The 19,432-nt window shown below is 50.3% G+C and overlaps 6 protein-coding genes across 6 annotated transcripts; 3 read left to right on the top strand and 3 right to left on the bottom strand.

Moving 5' to 3' along the window:
- Nucleotides 1-9: 9 nt before the first annotated feature.
- On the top strand, nt 10-615 carry EJ05DRAFT_151075 (uncharacterized protein). The gene has a single exon (XM_033739327.1). It carries the CDS (start codon nt 246-248, stop codon nt 561-563), a length of 318 nt encoding a protein of 105 aa, XP_033596630.1. The 5' UTR covers nt 10-245; the 3' UTR covers nt 564-615.
- Nucleotides 616-4,617: 4,002 nt separating this feature from the next.
- Nucleotides 4,618-6,566, top strand: EJ05DRAFT_504282 (uncharacterized protein; the record flags this gene model as incomplete). Its single annotated transcript, XM_033747543.1, has 3 exons — nt 4,618-4,673; nt 4,730-4,886; nt 4,935-6,566. The coding sequence occupies 3 exons, from the start codon at nt 4,618-4,620 to the stop codon at nt 6,564-6,566; spliced, it is 1,845 nt and encodes a 614-aa protein (XP_033596631.1).
- A 1,547-nt stretch (nt 6,567-8,113) lies between these two features.
- Nucleotides 8,114-8,666, top strand: EJ05DRAFT_430439 (EF-hand; the record flags this gene model as incomplete). The annotated part of the gene is made up of 2 exons (XM_033741550.1): nt 8,114-8,180; nt 8,245-8,666. Coding segments are annotated over 2 exons (489 nt in total), but the record flags the coding sequence as incomplete, so codon positions are not given.
- Nucleotides 8,667-9,297: 631 nt separating this feature from the next.
- On the bottom strand, nt 9,298-11,602 carry EJ05DRAFT_469283 (MFS general substrate transporter; the record flags this gene model as incomplete). The annotated part of the gene is made up of 2 exons (XM_033742902.1): nt 10,952-11,602; nt 9,298-10,893 (listed from the first exon to the last, which is right to left on the bottom strand). Exons 1-2 carry the CDS (start codon nt 11,207-11,209, stop codon nt 9,298-9,300), a joined length of 1,854 nt encoding a protein of 617 aa, XP_033596633.1. The 5' UTR covers nt 11,210-11,602.
- A 265-nt stretch (nt 11,603-11,867) lies between these two features.
- On the bottom strand, nt 11,868-13,442 carry EJ05DRAFT_151586 (uncharacterized protein). Its single transcript, XM_033739329.1, has 2 exons — nt 12,091-13,442; nt 11,868-12,044 (listed from the first exon to the last, which is right to left on the bottom strand). The coding sequence occupies exons 1-2, from the start codon at nt 12,976-12,978 to the stop codon at nt 11,988-11,990; spliced, it is 945 nt and encodes a 314-aa protein (XP_033596634.1). The 5' UTR covers nt 12,979-13,442; the 3' UTR covers nt 11,868-11,987.
- A 465-nt stretch (nt 13,443-13,907) lies between these two features.
- Nucleotides 13,908-15,974, bottom strand: EJ05DRAFT_504286 (LAT family L-amino acid transporter; the record flags this gene model as incomplete). The annotated part of the gene is made up of 5 exons (XM_033747544.1): nt 13,908-14,870; nt 14,920-15,275; nt 15,335-15,437; nt 15,482-15,678; nt 15,734-15,974. The coding sequence occupies 5 exons, from the start codon at nt 15,972-15,974 to the stop codon at nt 13,908-13,910; spliced, it is 1,860 nt and encodes a 619-aa protein (XP_033596635.1).
- Nucleotides 15,975-19,432: the final 3,458 nt, after the last annotated feature.

Consider the following 19,432-nt stretch of genomic DNA (forward strand, 5'->3'; position numbering starts at 1 on the left):
TATGTAGACTACCAAGGGATGAGAACGTACAATCAACTGCGAGAGTGAGGCTGTCTACAGAACGGGGTAGCGAAGGCTGGATAGGTAGAAGATAGCTGACCCCTGGAAGGGAGTAGTGTGGCTTGAGAGGGGATAGCCGGCGCGTCGACGTCGCGTTGTGCAGGATCTCGCGATACTAGGTTTCCTCCAAGAGGTCGACAGAAGTCAAACTAAGGTCGCCCTGGGTCGGCAACGAGAGCACCAGGATGCGTATTGATGAGCAGAGAAGAGGAGGGCAAGATAGAGAATGGTCCGAGAGCTGGACGGGAGAGCAACATGAACTTTTTCCAGGAGGTTATTTCATTTCAGGCGTTGTGCCTGGCCGCGCCAAGCCCCCGTCATGCAGCGTCGGTCAAGCATTCCATTGGCCATTCGCATGCCACGCTGCCTCTGCCACCTACACTCGATGCACCAACTCTGCACCACATAAACACATTTCCTGTTTCTTCTTGATTGCTTTCTTTGACGTTACTGTATTCTTTGCAACGCTTTGCTGCCGTGACTCAACGTCTCGAGGTCCCTGAGAAGGTAGATTCTCCTCGTCCTCCTCCGTATCCTCCTCCTATTCCCCATTTGCTTGTGCTGTAGAAATCAAATTGCCACGAGTGCACGCGGCCGGTCATTGAATACTAAGGCGGTCCGTAGGTACTGCGCAGTCGGCCAGGAGCGCAGATCATAACGAACAAGACATGAATGGGATCAAGCCACCAGCTAGACGATTTAGCGTAACGACTCTCATTGGAGACTTGCCATCCCGATTCCCTGTCCTTTGTCCGAGGAATTATAGAAAAGGGGTCGGATGGCCGAATCACAAGTGGCATAGTGCTCTATCTCACGTGTTTTCAATCATGTGCATGCGACTACGGATGACAAGAGCAGTACCTGAACATTAGTATATCTAGTGAGAAAAAGAATTTGATATACTAAATTCTTTCTTCCTGCCCGACATCAGTATGTGGTACTCCCCTGACGACCTTACACGATGGCCGCTGGCGAGGGAGTGGTCACGACGAGTACTGTAATGCAGTGCCCAAGAGCATCTAGATCTTGCTTAGCGAACGTGCTCCGATTGGACTCCCAATGCTTCGCGGAACATCTTATGATACACCAGACCGTCTATCAGTTCTCGGGACTAAAATATCGTTTTTGCGCAACGGCGAAAACTGGAGCCACGATTGGCTGCACTCCCTCTATCGTTCCGTCCGGCGATAACACGACTATCATTCGCTTAGCCCTAACTACAGTTCATTTATTGCATGTTATGACAAGAGCCAACAACTCGTATTCTACGCAAGTTCACTGGTTAGAGCCATGTGTCGAGCCATTACAACGCCGCACAGTGTGAGTTGAGTGGCACGCCGCGTGTATCCGCGTTACCTCATACAAAACATATTGCTCAGGCTCTTGGGAACATCCGACTTCGATGTCCCTGGACTCGCATGCCGTGTAGAGGATCTGACGCTACTGATAGAAGACATGCTAGTCTGGAGACTGATCTTCGGTAACTGGAACAGGTCTTCAAAGTCAACATGTCATCCATGTGTCATCGGCGCATTCGGATCTGATAATATCAAATTTCCATAACGACGGATAGGTCGACTAAACTTTCAAGGCTATGCTGAAGTCCACATCATTTATTATGACTGGAAGGGAGGGATTGGCCTGGAAAAAGAAGGACAACAGCAGAAACGCGACCAGGTGCGACTCAAAGTTGCATGTTTGGGTAATACTGCTGCGGACCGTCATCATTAATCAGAATGCGGCACGCTGGCTCACTTTATCGCACAACCATGCAGCCACTGTCCATTTCGCCGACGTGGATTGACAAACCCAAATGGGATTCAAGTAGATAGTCCATGCCTTGACGGCCTCCCAGGTTTTGATGAGGATGCGATTGCAAGATATGACGCCACCGCGAGGGCTAACACACTGACGAGGCCATGAGACGTGAGCAGAGAGTCTTTATAAAAGAAAGTCAGATCCATGTCATCGGGGCATTGAGGCAGGCAGACAGATAAGGATGCTTGCTGCCTGGTGAGCTTCACATGTCAAGGACAGCTAGATGTCTAGCTGTGACCAAGGTTCGAGGAAGAGAGAATGACAGACCTGGCTTCATGGTGGGGCATTTGAAACAATAGCTTTCTCAAGTGGTTCTTCCGGGGCTGCTACTCTTCCGTCATACAAAGACATTGAGCCAAGGCCAAGCGTATTGTTTGAGAATTCATAAGCTTCATCTTTTTGTGGGAATGCTGAGTGCACTTCGCCCGCCAGCCGCGGTAGTTGCGCCTCCACCATCAGTAACCGTATTATACTGGCATTTTGCATAGCCCCTCATGTGCCGCAAGGACTATGACCGTCTAGGTCAGAGGGGTAGTTCCCGTACTCAAAGGTCGAATCAAATGCTCAAACTTGCCATGTGGATAACTATGACTTCAAGAAGGCAGAGCCTCCAGAACGGATACCGTCCGTGACATTCCTTGACATGTTTCTTGTTTACATTCCCGGTTGTTATTTTTGGAAGCGGGTGCCGCGGGGCCTCACGGGCGCTTAGGCATTAGCTAAGACTGGCCATACCCAGTGGGCATCATGGTTCAATCAACATTTTCATAAGACGTATTTTACAGATCAAGACAGCAGACATTTAGAGGGATCACGATCTTCTGTTATCCTTATATTTAGCCTTGTGATGCCTATCATTGCCCAGTACTGAATGAAAAAATAAGTTCTACCGCGATAGCAATGCGGTTCTTGTGCTTCTATCGTGATTAGATGGAATTCACCACTCAGATGGATCTAGCTATTATCGAATTCTACCAGTCTACCTTACCTTTTGGCCCTATCAGATCGAGGTCGTGTACGCCCTCACATTCATGGTTGTTGCACAGGCCAAAGTCGATCAACAATCGCTCAAGTGGTGACATGCGGCGGGACCGCAGTCGATTGAACGTGCACGCGATATGCAGTCCTATTAACAAAGTCAACAGCTCTTGGAGGCATGGATCGAAGATAATTACAATACATGTCGAATTTTCTACGCCCTTTGTAACTGGGCTTCCCGCTGACCGAGGTATCGCAACGCCCGCAGCCATGACTATATGGTTGAGGCTGTGACCTCGTAAGCAAAAACGACTGTACATTGTCGGTCGCATGGTAGCCTTGTATATACTTCACAGCCTGCACAGCCCTACAGAAGGGGGCGATGTGTATGGATATGGATGAAACCAACAAATTGTGGCACCGCTTGCCATTGTATTACATGGGTGATCGAATCATCTTCTATCAGGGGCCTCTATGCTGATTCGTGAGCTGCTTGGGAACTTGACACTCTCTTGTGTGTGTACTACTGTGTGCCCGTCAGCATTCTGACATGCTGGGGTCGGGGTCCTCATGTCACACCACACTTTGGTCATTGGCTTGAGCAGTGTGAACGGGCTGTTATTGGAGGAACCAATGTCGCCGGTCTATATCTCCGGTGACGGTAAGGATGTAGGTACCTGCGTTGCTTGAAAGCATCAAGCAACATCCATGGATGACGATGCTCGTGCCTTAGCGACGCAAGTCCGCTACCATACGAGGACATGCAGGATGTTATCCTGTTGCTGGACATAGACGGCAGACATCATTTGGTGAGGACTCCTCCCAGCGGATGATTTCGCAAGGTCTCAATTAGCAGCGCAACATGCAGCGAGCGATCGATGCCTAGGACACATACATACTGGTCCAAGCAGGCGGGGAAGCGCATTGCACTTGCGCAGCCCGTAGTATACGGCAGAGAAACAGCTATGCTATAGCAGCCAAACGAGAAACAGGCAGTCATGATGCATCCATCCCACGAGAGCGATAGTAATTAGTCTGGTCTCTTGCTGGTGCATAGAATGTTGGAAGCCTGCGGCTTGAACCGAATGGCTGGTAGTGGTGAGCATATACCCTAAAATAGAACACATGGGGCCTCTACACCAACAATATATCAGCTAAATCAGCCGGAAACGACATAGTCCGTGTCATCATGGCCAATGAGATAATAGGACGTGGGTGAAAAAGCGGCGCATGGAGCGTTTTGGCGAGACGTCTTGGCTGCGGCAGTAGGTTCGAACGGCTACGTGAGAAAGCAGGCTAGGAGTCTAGGACTGTGATCCAAGGGCTGTTGTAATCAGTGGAATACTGGGGCCAAGTTCCGCTGCCTTTGGCTTGATAAACCGCCGCTTCCCTCGTCTTCTAATTTTAGGTCCTCTCACTCCCACACACACACACATACACACTCCACGATTACCGCTCCACAACACCACACATTACTTTCACGTACCTTTTCTGCGCTCGTCTTCAGCCTTTTCGTCCCAGCTACTCAAGAGCCTCATCTCCATCTTGTTGTTCCCTTTCGCCTGGTTCTCTCACTACTTTATCCTCCAGCGCGCACCTGGACTTGCATAGCTCTCTGCACACGTCGCGCATAACCCATCTTCTCCGACGCGCAGCACCCGCATTCACACCTTAACATAATCTCTGCCCCGTGCAGCATCCTTCGATCGTCCAGATCAGACACACAGCTACCAATGCAATAGCAACTTACTCACTGTCACTATGGGTCGCAGAAAGATTGAGATCAAAGCCATCAAGGATGACAGAAATCGTTCTGTGTAAGTGATATCGCCGTCTTGCTACCTCAATCGCACCCACCACTAACGCAACACAGAACGTTTCTCAAGCGCAAAGGCGGTCTTTTCAAAAAAGCGCATGAACTCTCTGTACTCTGTTCTGTCGATGTTGCAGTGATCATCTTCGGTCATAACAAGAAGCTCTACGAGTTTTCCTCTGGTGATATCAACGACACCATTGGTCGTTACCAATATGTACGTTCAATCTGCTTTGGCTCAATCACACAAGGCTAATTAGAACAGTATGGCGGTGCTCATGAGCATAAGGGACCGGAAGATTTCATGGGCAAGGGCGATGACGATGACGATATCGATGAAGAAGGCGGAGGCAGCCCTCTACCGGGCTCACATTCCCCGCCTGAGAATTCCATGATGCCTCAACACCTTCAGCACCAACCACAATTCCAACATATCAGGCACACGACCCCATCTGCTTCTCCGCCGATGCCCAACGGAGTCCCTTTCCACCACCGGGGTGTTTCCCCGCAGCCGCATGGCGTTTCGCGTCCCAACTCTCGAACAGCTCATGTGCGGCGAAACTCGAATCTCGCCCCTCCCCACCATCAGTCGCAGCCTCCCCCACCACCAAATAACTATGCATATATGCCAAACCCGCCTTTCTATAACCCACAGGCACAACAACAAGGCATGCCACCCAAGCCGCCAGCTCCTCCACAGCCACCACAGTTTCAATACACACATCCTCCTCCACAGCAGCATTCACAAGTGCAGTATCTTCAACAACAAGAACAGCGACGACAGTCAATGCCGCCAGTCTTTTCACAGGCGCAGGACCGGGCTGCGCCACCTCCAGCTCCTCAAGCACACATGGGACAGCCAGGCCAGCAGCAGCAGCAGCAGCAGCAGCAACAACAACACCAACAACAGCAGCAGCAGCAACAACAACAGCAGCAGCAGCAGCAGCAGCAACAACAACAACAGCAGCATCACAACCAACCCCAGAACCAGCATCACAATCAGCCTTCACCACCTCAACCAGAACAAAATTTTCAGAGTCCTCCAATTCCGCAGCCCAAGGCGCTCCCAGCTTCGGCAAAGAAACATAGCATATTTACGCCCATTGATGACAGCAATTCTGTCTTAGCAACACATTGGGGCAGAACCACATCGTCTGCTGAACTGACGCGAAGTGAGATAAAGGTCGAACCAAATAGATCTCAATCCATAGACGTGGGACACGTATCTCGGCAGCAGCCTCCACCGCCCGCCCCTTCGCACAAGCATCAGGACCAAAAAGTCCTTGCATCGCCAGGACTAGCATCGCGGCAGCTGCCTCCCCAACCACAGCGAACATCATCTGCGTCATCAGCTCCTAACGTCGGGCCGCCTTCTCGTGCCAACAGCATGACAAACGGGCCCCCACGTCCAAGGCTCAAAGTACAGATACCTAGCGAGCAGTCTGATGCGGGCAGTGCCACTGCCGACTCTTCGCCTAAAGACACTGGAACAACGGGAGCAACTCCTGCAAGAGCAAACACCGAGACCTCTCACTCGTCAGGAGTTGTGCTACCACCACCTTCTCCAAGTGCAAGCGCGCTCCTCAGTGCAGGTGCCTCGGGGCCTCCAAATCCGTTCGCGCGTCCACATCCTCCAGGTGGATTCAGCAATAGAGATAACATGGAAACGCCTATCTCAGCACTGCCCAGTCGTTTCGTAGAAAACAATCTTCTGCCATCTCCGTCAAGCTTCTACCCGGAGTGGGGCTTCGGACGCGAGAACAACATGCTACCAAGCCCACTAGCATTCCCGACTCCAGTCGTGACTAATGGGCCAAGTTTCCGCGACGAAGATGAACGAAAGCGGAAGACATCTGACGCCGGCGATGTGTCTCAGGCCAAGCGTATCAAGGCCTGATCTGTTTGACAGGGTGGCTCTTCACTACGCACGTGCAACATCGTTACGACCTGTGGTATTACAGCGCAACCAAAGAGTTCTACGACCTCTCATAGTTTTGGAGTTTTTTTGGCGCATCTTTGTATCACTACATTTTGCGGTTTTATGCTCGATACCTTTTCTCGCTCTATCTTATTTGGAGATACCAACATCGTCACGTTCCAAGAGGGCGGCTTGGGGAAGTAACTCTCTATGGGAGGACTCTGAGATCAGAGTGTGATTTCAAGAGGTTGCAGCGTATCCCTTGAAGATGGACTAGGACTTTCATCGAATGCTCTGTGACAGTAGAAGAAGGTATATAGGATCAGTAAAACACAGTAGCATGATTCTGGAGCGAGCAAATATCGTACAATCGTGGCCTCCTTAGGTCGTTTGACCTTGATCTTGTGACATTTGCGACACTATTTATGTAACATTAAGTGACACTGACGCAGTAGAAGGCTTCACAGGGCTCGAATTGGAGCATACCGAGTGCATTCGCGAACACCTCACCTGCACGCACTCAGGGCGCCAAGAATAGTAGAGTATTGCGTCACAGTTTGCAGCTACCTCTCCTTTCCTTAAATTAGTAGGTTGGCTGTAGGAACTATTACGACTAGGTGCCCCACTATCTATAACGTTAAAACCATCCGGATAGCGGCCCAATCCTCGATCAGCGCGCGCGACCTACGAGTTCTCGCGACCTTCTCCTGTTTGGTTGTTTACCTCACAAAGACACATTCATTTACTTAGGTTCTGCGCTTGCCGACAGTCGTACATGTTTCACTGTCGCACGTAAACTAGTTTGGTGCAGTGTCATTTGCAGCGACCTCTCACCAAGGACCACCACACCTGTACCGCGGCCCCTCTTCATCGACAGCCTCTCAGCCGCACAAGGTGACTGAGCCTCAAGGTCGCCGTGACAATTACTTGAAGATCACAATCCCATCTCTACTCGTCTCCATAACTCTTCCCCTCTATCATTTGTCCCGTATCACTACTCTCCGTGCCTTGTCGGGTCAAACCAGCCGTCAGTCCGTGAAGATGGCATACAACAAAGGATACAATCCAGATGCTTTACCTGCACACGCGGAGCCCGAGCAGGTAAGCTGGCTCAACAAGATATCCGGTCCTATCTTCGGGCATTCCTGTAGTTTGTAAGCTTACACCAGGCTATTTAGGCAGCTCAAATGCTCTCCCAAACCCCTTCGTCGTCATCTCGTCCTCCGCCGCGTACGACCTCTGCGCGGCCAGATTACAACAAGCCTCCCCCACCGACACCCAACAACATGCGCCACGACGACCGGTATAGGCTTCCTTCACAACAGACATATAACAGTGCAGGTGGGGGTCACCTTGACCAACATTTTTCGGGGAGATATGACTCTAGACCTCATCCTCACCAAGACCCTTACAGAGATCCGTATCACAGCCATAATATAGGAAGTCCGCCTCCGCCCTCCAACTATGGGCGTGGTCCGCCGCCGCAACAGCACAACCGGCCCCCTGCTAGGCCTCCAGCGACACCTGCTCCACCGAAAGATGGAAATGATAGGGAAGCGCTGTGGAGGCTGTTCGGGGCTGTCGACAAAGATCGTATGTGCTCAGCTCGTTCCAACGGTACTCCGTCAAACAGAACCCCATGGCTGACAGTTCGCAGGAAGCGGTCAACTAGATGAGCAAGAGCTCCGTGCTGCACTTGTTAATGGTGACTGGTCTGCTTTTGATTCTCACACAGTCAAGATGATGATTCGAATGTTTGATACAGACAGATCAGGGTCGATCAGCTTCGAAGAGTTTTGTGGGCTATGGGGCTTCCTGAACGCCTGGCGCGGGTTGTTCGATCGTTTCGACCTTGACCACTCAGGCAACATCTCATACAATGAATTTAGCGACGCGTTGGTCGCGTTTGGCTACCGTTTGTCGCCACAATTCGTCTCCTTGCTGTTCCGCACCTACGACCGTCGTGGGGAGAATGCCATTGGATTCGATCTGTTTGTACAGGCATGCATTAGCTTGAAGCGCATGACGGATGTGTTCAAGAAGTACGACGAGGACCGCGATGGATATATTACGTTGAGCTTGTAAGGTTACCTGATGTTTTGGTTCAGGAATTTTGCTGACTAACATGTCCTGAAGCGAGGAATTCCTGACAGGTGCGCAGGCGCTCTTCTTGTTCAACAGCATCTCCCCGGAAACTGATACAGGGCTGTACTAGAAATCATTCGTCAACGTTAACACACATAGTCAAAGTTACGGCTCCCCAGTGGCCTGCTTTCGCTGTGGTCCACACCTAAATATGTCAGCATGCAAATGCGCCCGACGATATTTACTAGCGTCTCGATTGCAGCCAGGGAAAATCCACGAGGAAGGAGTAAGAGTGGGACTACAGCCATCATATAGCAGAGTCGAAACATTAGGATATTCATGACCTCAGTAACGTCAAGTTTGGCAACTATTTTTGACCAGTCAAAACATCTGGGACAACTGAGTAGCTATGTGGGTATAGTATGTATGTGACGCGGTATAGTGCGGAACAGGGGATTTCGGCTAGATTTTCATGGATATAGATACCCGTACGATTGAAATGGATATATGACGACTTGATGTAAGCCAGTGGCCCAAGACGGAGATTCATGAGTTTTCATATTGAAATTTCAACACCAGTAGGCTACTTTTTGACTTCGAAGATATGTGGGTAAGCCTCTTAGGACTACACCTTTTCTGCTATCCCATCCAATTTTCCCGACTGCCTCTTCGTCTCCTCCTTACGTATCCTTCTCGCTTCATCCGCCTCCTTCTTCCTCTCGACTTCACCCTCCAGTCCCTGCTTCAACTCCTTATGCTCCCTTCTCAATTGGTTCTTCCTGATGAACAAGCCTGAAACCAGCCCAACAAATGCAATCACTGTGTACATAATCCACATCTTACTCAGACTAGCCGCAAACGCCGTACGGACGACATCACGCTGTACCTCTGGCAGTGCATTTGCCACCCCAACATTGGCAACAGCGTTGGCGCCGCTGAGCTGCGCGGCAGTCCGACCACCCACAGCCGCGGTAAGTTCGGCCGTATGCGACTCCATGACATTCTGGAAGACGACAGTGCCAATGACGACAGAGATCGCGGTGCCAAGATTGCGCGTGAAGCCGAACGTCGCCGTTGCACTGGCAATGTCACGCGGTGAGATGCCTGACTGTAGTGCGATCAGGGGGCTCTGGAAGTTTGGTCCGACGCCGATGCCGGCGACGGCCTGGTAGAGGATGATTTTGGCCCATGAGGAGGTTGGGGTCAGGTCGATGAAGAGGCCGGTGCCGAGGGTCATGAGCGCCATGCCGGCCCAGATGGGCGGGAGGTAGAGGCCCGTTTTCCGGATCAGGACGCCTACGCCGGCGGAGGCGAATGAGAGGGCGAGGACGGTGGGGAGGTAGTAGACGCCGGAGAGGATTGGGGTTGCGCCGAGGACGACCTGGAAGTAGAGGGGGAGGAAGTAGGAGGCGGCGACGAAGTTTGCGCCGTGGCAGAAGCAGACGCCCAGGGCGGCGAGGTTGGAGCGGTGTTGGAAGATGCGGAGCGGGATTATGGGGTACTTGGCGAGCTTCCATTCGTTTAGGAAGAAGATGAAGATGGTGAATGCGCCGAAGACGATCAGGCAGAGGACCGTGGCTGATTTCCATGGGTGGGTGATGCCTCCGAATTCGAGTCCGAGGAGGAACATTACGGTCCCGCCGGTGATGAGGAGCGCTCCGAGCCAGTCGATGGCTTTGATGCCTTCCCAGAGCGGAGTTCTGGGGTTGTGTAGGTCCAGAAAGAAGAAGATGATAACGAATGCGATTCCGTCCAGTGGGAGATTGATGTAGAAACACCATCTCCAGGTTACGAATTGCGAGAAAGCACCTCCCATGATCGGACCCAAGGCAGAGGCAATGGCCCAGACGCCTCCGATGATTCCGTAATACGCACTGCGCTTGCGCATGCTGAAGAGATCCCCAATGCAGATGTTTACCAGGATTACCAATCCACCTCCGCCAACGCCTTGGATGGCGCGAGCAACAATGAGCATGCCAATGTTGACCGCAACCCCGGCAAGCAGCGATCCTATGAAGAAAACAACGTTGGCGATCAGTAGAACAGGTTTCCGGCCCCAAATGTCCGAGAACTTGCCCCACAACGGAGTCGAGGCAGCATTGCCTAGGAGGTATGCAGAGCCGATCCAGGTATAGCCAGCCGTGGAGCCGAAATGCTCGGATATCGAGGGCAAGGCGGTTGTGATAATGGTGACGTCTATGGCAGCAAGGAACACTGCGATCTGAAAAAAAAAAACTGTCAGTCTGTAGTTGCTTCGTTTTCGCGAAGAATCAGCGTACGCCCAGTGCCAGCATGATTATAGCTGTCGTCCCCTTACTTCTCTGTGGCTCCTCGTCGTCGTTGGTTGCAACAGTATCGGCCTCATTCTTCGCCTGAGTCATGCCTATCCGCTCTTTTACCATGCCTCCATCGTCTTGATGGCTTTGCTGGAGCGGAGGTTCTGGAGTGCCAGCAGCACTTGAAGTGCTCTGCGTTCCATCTTCAACTCTCTTCACCGAATCGGCATTTTGCGAGTGGTCGTCCTCGGTGTGGACCATGTCGGAAAAGTTAGTAGAACCGCTGACCGGGTGGCGGTAAAGCAGAAGATCAAGCCGAGTCGTGTTTGTCAAGTATGAGAGTCCAAATATGCCATGGCAGATGTGTAGAAAAAAATCCGATCTAAACCGTCATACAGAATGCTATAACACATCGGCGCCTGGTTGGCGATCGACGTTCTGATTCCCATGACATACACCGCAAAGCCCGCAACGGCGTAATGGATTGATTGCTGCATTTCGGCATATCGGGCTCTGCGTTGACCGAGGCGACAAGAACGAGATCCTCATTGGTTCTATTTGCCCGCGTGGCTTTTCAGCCCTAGATATCAATGACTGCCAGTGATGTGGGGACCGCACACTAATGTGGAGATGCGGGTGGGACTTTGCGAGGGCGACAGCCGTTGAAGTGCGTGCAAATAAATCGGCTGAAAAAGCAGACAACAAGCCATTAATGTGCTATATATAGTTTGCATTCCATCATACCACTGGCTTGGCCTTGGACCCTCTCCTAACCTACCTGGCCAGCCTATACGCCACATCCGTGCGCTGGCTGCCTTGTTGTACTTCCATATCGATATAATTAGGAAAGTTTCTCTCTACTAAAGAGCTGCCTCAATCCATTGATACACTGGCTTCGCTATTATGCATCTAATGACAAGGTAGCTTTGCTCGACCTCTAATATCTTTTCTCAGGCATATTTTCTCCCAGAACACCATCGTTCACAATGAAAATCTTCTGGGCATTTATACGATATGGTATTGTTATCACCATCTAATGCTACACTTGGTACGCTGGAGGGTTCGTGACCCAGCCAATGGGCCTGCTGCAATGCCACTGCAAACTTTAGCAAAGATGTCGGGCAAAGAATCACTTCACTCACCGTATCGGACTTCGCAAACCCATTCGCGCCTTGTTTTTGATTGATCGAAGCGTATACCGACCAACCTCCTACATTCAACTCTGACATCAACCGCAGCAGAATCGTTTGTGCCATCACGCCCTGGTCCAGACCAACCGCCAGCCACGGCAGCCCCTTGAATCTCAACTCATAAACTCTCGCATCCTCCTTGTACAGCCCCTGACTCCGCAACCCCAACACACTCATCGCATACGTCACCCCTTTCACAAAGTCACTCGGCCCATCAATAATGCGCACGCGATCATTACAGCTAAACGCGACACTCATCCACTCCACACGCGCGGCCTGCGGTCGGTAAGCGAAGATCAAGCTGTCCTTGTCTTGCGGTTGTCTTCCGACATTGACGGCCGTGTCGAGGATCCAGCCGCGATCATACAATGCCGCTAGCACAGCACGCATCATGCGTCGCACCGTGATGCTGTTCTTCCCCGGCGCAATCCACGGTGTACCGTGGAGACCAAACTCCATACTCCCTTCGTGCATGCGCTGCACGTTCAGGCCGGGCGGCCAGTGATACAGGATCGTGTCACGCACCAACGAGGTTTCGCCCGGGGGGAAGTCGAGCAGGCGGAGGCGGTCGTGCATGTGCAGGGTCATCAGAGCGAACTTTGTGCGGCGTGGAGCGCCGGGTGCGGCGGTGGCTTCGGACGAGGTGGGTGACATGGTATGCGCAGAAGTTGCGTGTAGTGGTGTTGGGACATATTGGGATTCGGAATCGGCGTAGTCGTCGGCGGAGTATGCGATGCGGGATGTTGTTGCTGGTGTATATGCTTCCGGGGACGTCCGGTCTGGAGTGTAGAGCTCGGGTTCGCTAGGAGCGGCAACTTCTTTTCCTTCGTCGTAGCCCATGCTTGTAGTGAGAAGCGGTAGAGCTGAGTAGGTTCAAGTAGAGTTTGAGAAGGAAGTCTGCTGGTCGTGGCTGGTCGAATAGATGTGGGTGTTATAAGATTGAGCGCCAGACGGGGGCATCGACGTAGATGTACATGCTGTCGAGGAATCCGTCTTTGGGATGCCCATCACTAGCTTTACATCCGCATCTCATGGCTTGACTGCGCCTTTCCAATTGAGGCCCTAGGCTTCCTGTTTCCGCGAATCAAATACCATTTGAGCGTGTCGGGACTGGTGTAAGCAGTCGTCTACGTTGCGCCTATTCCAGTGACGGTACACATAAATAGCTTATTGCCAGCCTGTTCCATCTAGGCAGTGCTCATGACGCGGTCTATTGTGTTGATGTTACGGGGTAAGAGTTGGGGGCTGGGTGTCGCGGGGGAATACTAGCCCGTCACGGCCGTACAAAATGGCTCAGCCGTGTTAATTAAGCTTCTTCCGGTGTAGTGAGCTGGACTCCTCGTGTGTAGACGCGTGGATAAGAACCTGCCAACAGTTCGTGTGCTATGCTAGATCGAGGTCTTTCATCTCGGAGCTGAACTTAATGAACCCGCGTCATCTGGTCGTCAATAGCGACAAGGGTGCGAAGGCACACAGAAACCTTGCCTAAACATATCACAACCTTGAGATCACATAGCAACATTCCATAACTCATGAGTTCACGCTTCGAACGAGCAATGGTTCAAAGCATCTTGTAGGTCTTTTTTTATGTCACGGACACATGGGACATTTTACGACACAAGGGACGACCATGTAAGTCTGAACCAGAGCGACTGATGAACTTCCTAACTTGCCGATAAAGGTGTCAACCTCGTACATTCATTAGTTCTCTTGTCTACAATGCTACTCTCGAATTATGCAACAGCTGCTAGGCTAACCCTCTCTTGTTCCTATACCTTTGGCTGTACGTATTCAACAGCAGCCGACGTTGCTCTTGAGTCCTTAACATGAATCCGTTTTTTCATACGCAGATTCGCCGTAGTGGTCGCAGTCACATCAGAAGCTTCCTCCGCCAGCAAGTTTCCAGAGGCGTCGTGTGTCCTGTCATATTCGGCAAGGGCATGGTTTGGTATCTTCAACAATCGGGCTGTGACAGATCCGTCGCCTTCCATAACAAATGTCTCCGTCCTGATGGAGTAGTCGCGAAGCCTAGGCAGTAATTCCAACCAGAAGAAATAGTACACACCACAACCGACCATGAGGCAAAGGCCAACGACACAGTACGTCGCATACCAGAACGAAACGTCACCACCCTTAGAACCACCTTTCGGGGGATACCACGGCATGATCAAGACGAAGACGCACACGGCAATCGAGAGCGTGATCGCCACATGCCAAGCTTCAAATTGAGCTTTGGGGAGACCCTGTTGCTTGCGTCGATAGCGGATGATGTAGATACCGATAAACATCAGCGCCAAGAAGATAGAATCAGGATATGATCTGAGATCAACCAAGAAATTGAATGCATCGCCAAAAGGAAGTGCCAGAATAACTATCGAGGTCGTGGTCCATTTGAGAAGGATTGGAGCAAGTGGAGTCCCGAACGGCTTTGTAGATACCCAGACACCAGGCCACGGAATAAGTCCTTGCCGTGCAACTTCTCGAATCTGTCTAGTAGTGCCAATTATAACAGCCATGATATTACCAGCTGCACTGATGGCGACCAGAGCAGGTAGCACGCGTCCGGCCTTTCCGAATACTGCTTCGAAGAACAAGGCTGCTGTAAGCTCTCCAGAATCGCGGATGACTTCTTTCGGTACTGCGGCAAAGTATGCGACGTTTGCAAGAACATAGAGTACGACTACGATAAGAAGGGATATTGGGGTATGTATCTTGAGGCTCCTCATCGGGTTCTTATTGACATTAGCACTGTAGGGTAGGTCAACGAGCATGACAACATACCTTGATTTCCGAAACTACGTTGAATGCATTAGCATATCCCGAATAAGCAAAATTGATCTTCACTAATGAAGTTGCAACCGCGTTGCCGTTCGAGGTTGTTCCTTCGAAAGCATTTCGAAAGTTCGCATATGGATCTTTGACCCGTGTGCCTCCTCCCAAAACCACAAACCCTGTAATGACCACGAAAAGCAGTATGATAAGCTTGACGATCGAAATCAAGTTCATGATTCTCATTGACCATTTTGTGGAGATTAGACAGAGGAAGGCTAGGACAGAATATGATGCCAGTGCGAGCCCTTTGTTCTCCCATTCAGTTGCTGTATGACCGGCGGCACGATAGATATATCTTGCGAGAACTAGGTTGAAAGAGCATTAGTTCTGAAGATCGTTTATGACAGTCAAATCCGGTCCTTACCGATTGCGTTGCTACTTGAAAAGGAGAAAGCAACGGTAAAGAATGCGAAGGTTGCAGGGAAGAGAAAGCGCGGCTTTGGAAATGCTTGTTCCAGATACACAACCTACAGCCGGTCAGCGAGGAAAGAGTAAAAGGTAGGAAACATACCAATGCCCCACTACGGTTTGGGAATAGGGCTGTGTATTCGAGATATATCGACAATGCCGCTATCCGTCCGTCATGAATTAATGGCAATCTCAATATGTTTAGGCTCGTCAAGAACATACCCGCTGAAATGATGCCTCCAATAACCCAATATAAGAGACTCAAGCCAACAGATCCGAGCCCGGCAAGAATAGAGCCAGCTGTTTCCAGGTCAGTGGCCCATGCCGTGGATGTATTTCTTCCATATGAACTTACGAGTACTGAAGATACCAGTCCCAATCATTTGACTTATATTCAAACATATAATGCCAACCCATCCGACATGATACCCAAGCGGACTGGCCTGTTCAACAGGGGCTCCGGTCTTATCCTGGAAAATTTCGACGCCGTCCACGAAGATGTGGTCTCCAACCTGTTCATTCGCCCCGCGAACCTCGCTGAGGTCTACATCGCTGTTCGATCTCAACCAAGTAACAGGCTTTCTCCAGATAGCCATGAGAATCGTCAAAATTTCAGGGAAGGACCAGGAAAATTAGTGCTTGAAAAAATGCACCAGAGAAGAATCAAACGCCGTGTTAAGGGAATGAGACGATAACATACTACATGCAGATCAAAGGTCTCGTATGCATGCATTTTGAACTACTCTTGATGGTGGAACGCCCAGAAATGCAGATGGCGAGCGATTTGGATAAACTTGCATCATGTCCGTGTCACGCCATACCAAAGCGCGCGAGGAAGGCTTCTAGAGAGTAGCATGAAAGATACCTGGCATGGCTGCAGCAAAACGCTCATAGCTCGCATGGATTACTCAGAAGCCTGTTCACCCAACGAATGGTGATGGAAGTCTCATATGCTGCCACTAGCTTTAGTGCTACGAAACAGCGAGACGTCACTAACGTGCCAAGCAAACTGTTCTATCGCTGTATGTGGAGGTCTTCCAGAATGATTGAATCAGGTATAATTATGCCTCAGTCCGTGAACGTGTTTGGGTGACAGATAGCCCCCATCTTTAATATGCAATGTCGGGGGCATTCCTAGGTATGGCGACATCGCAAGTCCGGCGATCTCCACTTCTTGCTTTACTGTGCCCAGGCGGCCAAGCCGTTGATCCAGTCATGGGATCTTTACAGCCGAAGTTAAGACGATGAATCAGGAAGACTCCATGTTGTTGCGACATCTGTAATGGCACCCTTCAAGGGTTGCAATGCAGGTCTCCTGTAACACGTGATGTAGGATTGAACATATGCGCGCATGTCATATCCTCCTATTATGAAACGTTCTCCGCAGTTTCGTATTCAAGATTAGCTTCACGTAGGGCCGACGTCCATAAGATGACTAACATTGGAGCAGGAATTGGAAGATTGGCCGTAGTATATATGTATGTATATATACATGCAACACTATCTGTGGGATGCCTGATGCTTGTAGTAGTGTTATTCAACAATCAGTTGCCGCCAGGGCCGTAGCTTTGGATGACACTCAATAACAGATTGGCAGGTGTACTATGTACATATTATATAGCATCAACTGGTGGTCTGAGACATGAAATTCGTTGACTTGCCCCCAGCCGCGCCCGGGGCCGCTGCGTGGATCTGGCGCTAGACTCTTTCGAGCGCGCGATTTGATTTGCTCTTCTCCTACGACATAGATAGAATCCTAAGTACATGTTCTATGCCATAGATAGAGACTTATTATAGTAGAACGTAAGTTGACAAACAAGAGGTGCTATTTTAGGCCGTTCAAAAGCTGAACGAGGCTAATACCTGCGATCGCACTCATACGTATACTTATAAGTACACATTTCAGGTATTATTACCGTATATTTAAATATAGAACCTGAGCTAAGGAGAAAGACATCGGGGAAGAAAGTGCCAAGGCCGGCAAGCAGACTCATTAAGTCTCTCGTCCCAACACCACAAGCGTTTTATAGCAACTACCATCTGCAATGATATCGTTCGAACATCAAAAAGCCAAACCTCAAGCTGAGACACTGCTGCACTGTTTAAGCCATCAGACACACTTCAAGGTGTTTTGATAAATGGGTTCCGCGGCGGTAAGGCACAGGGGAGTCACGACAACCTTGGAAGCCACCTGAACCGCCCGGTTCTTCGGCCAACTAATTAGGGACAAAATGCCTTTGACAGTGGTCGTGCCGGTCCACCGACGACGACGCACCTCGCGTCACGATCTCCAGTATTGTGCACGCAAACTCTATCATTCATCTCATGGTCAATTCGATTGTGATAGAGATTGCTCCGCTAGTATATAGATTTGAGGAATATTGCGGTTCCAAGGGTGTATGTAGTAAACAGTTGATAGTTTCCACATCCATCCGGTCCGGTAAGACCAATGAAGCAGCTGTAACGAAACGAGAGTCCATCAACGGCATTGTATGAGTTAGTGTATACATACTACAAAGTGAGTTGGTCAAGAGAAGTCTATCTGACCAACGTGTCCTCGCCGCTAATGGTCGAAAAAATGCCTCAACTCTGTGCTGCCCGAGATGATGTCAGCAAAGTACATAAGTAAACTCACTAATGAAGATCTAGACCTCTACGCTGGTTCAATGAGCAGACACGATGCAATAGAAATACTGTTGGGGCATGGTAGCGCCGCGGAGTGCTTTGCTTGCGATCGCCGCAGGCGTCAGGAAGTTTGTAAGCCCATTCCTCCTGGTCCGAACTTTGGACTCATGATAACAAATGGAACTAGCACGTCAAATTCGCAGCTGCTTGAGCCACAAGATTAGTAGATTCGAGCCTTCACTTTACAGTGAGAGAATGTCCTATGCCGAGCGAACTGATGCCGGATAACAGACTGTGGCCTGAAGTGTGACGATGATGCACGGCGTCTAGCAATTATCCGTCAACGAAGTGCACCTCCTGTGGGCAGACGCAGAGTCTCATTTCTTCCAGCAAGAGTGAAGGACTTGGTGATCCTCTCATAATGCAACAATCCCTTTTGAACTTTTGACAGAGCTCAGGCCTTTACTTTGACCTACCATCAGCTACCGCTACGTCATCTGGAGAAATGCCTACAGATAAATAGAGCAGTGGTAGTGGCATGTGTAACAGTAATGCGCCTGTAGATCCAATTGTTATCGGTATGCCCACGAAGTCTGCTGATAGCACTCCGAAACGATGCAGCCCATTTGGCAGCGGCAACTGGGCTTGCTTCCCCTTCTGTTTTCGGCTTGGAAACTTCTCGCTTAAGATCTATCTCGACTTGCCGCACACTCATTTTGCTTTCTGTCAATACCTTTCCGTCCCGTATCTTGTGCTCGTTGCTAGTGGCCCTCCTTGTCTGGATAACGAAGCGAACAATATGTTATTACGGAGTTTGAGTTATCCTCCCGCGTGGCAGGCATGTCTATCCTGACATCTCTTATCTTTAATTGCCGTGGCGTTTTCAAAACACAAAATAAGTACAACCCAAGTACTCGAGGGGCTATATGACGCCGACTTTGGATCAGTCCGATCACTTTAAGGCATACCAACACTGGACTCTCCGTCTAGGGGCTCATGTAAGCCATGTCCGCATTTCGTTCCTGATAACGAATGCAACATTAAGAGCCAACAGCTCTATCAGCGATGATTAGCATGGATGTACCACACTCCTGTCCAGTGAGAGAGATTAGGACCTAGCCCCATTTGACCGTTTCGGATCGTCATGGTCGGCGTCGTCAGTCATCCCACGCTACAGCAAGCCGCCAAGTCTCGCATTGCCCAAGTGTAACTCTGACTGGCTGTAACTCTACAAGATAATGCCTGCAGAGAAACACGTGGATCAGGTTTGATGCATGCATAAGATACACGACGCGATAAGGCTGAGGCTGCATCATTATCGACATCTCAGGTAGCGCCAGTGGCGCGCTGCTATCACCCTCTGGTAGCCAAACACACTGCGTCATGTTATATGGGGTTGTTTAAGCACGCATTTCCAATAGCACATCCC

This window comes from Pseudovirgaria hyperparasitica, assembly GCF_010093815.1.
Source record: "Pseudovirgaria hyperparasitica strain CBS 121739 unplaced genomic scaffold EJ05scaffold_17, whole genome shotgun sequence".
Lineage (NCBI taxonomy): Eukaryota > Fungi > Ascomycota > Dothideomycetes > Acrospermales > Acrospermaceae > Pseudovirgaria > Pseudovirgaria hyperparasitica.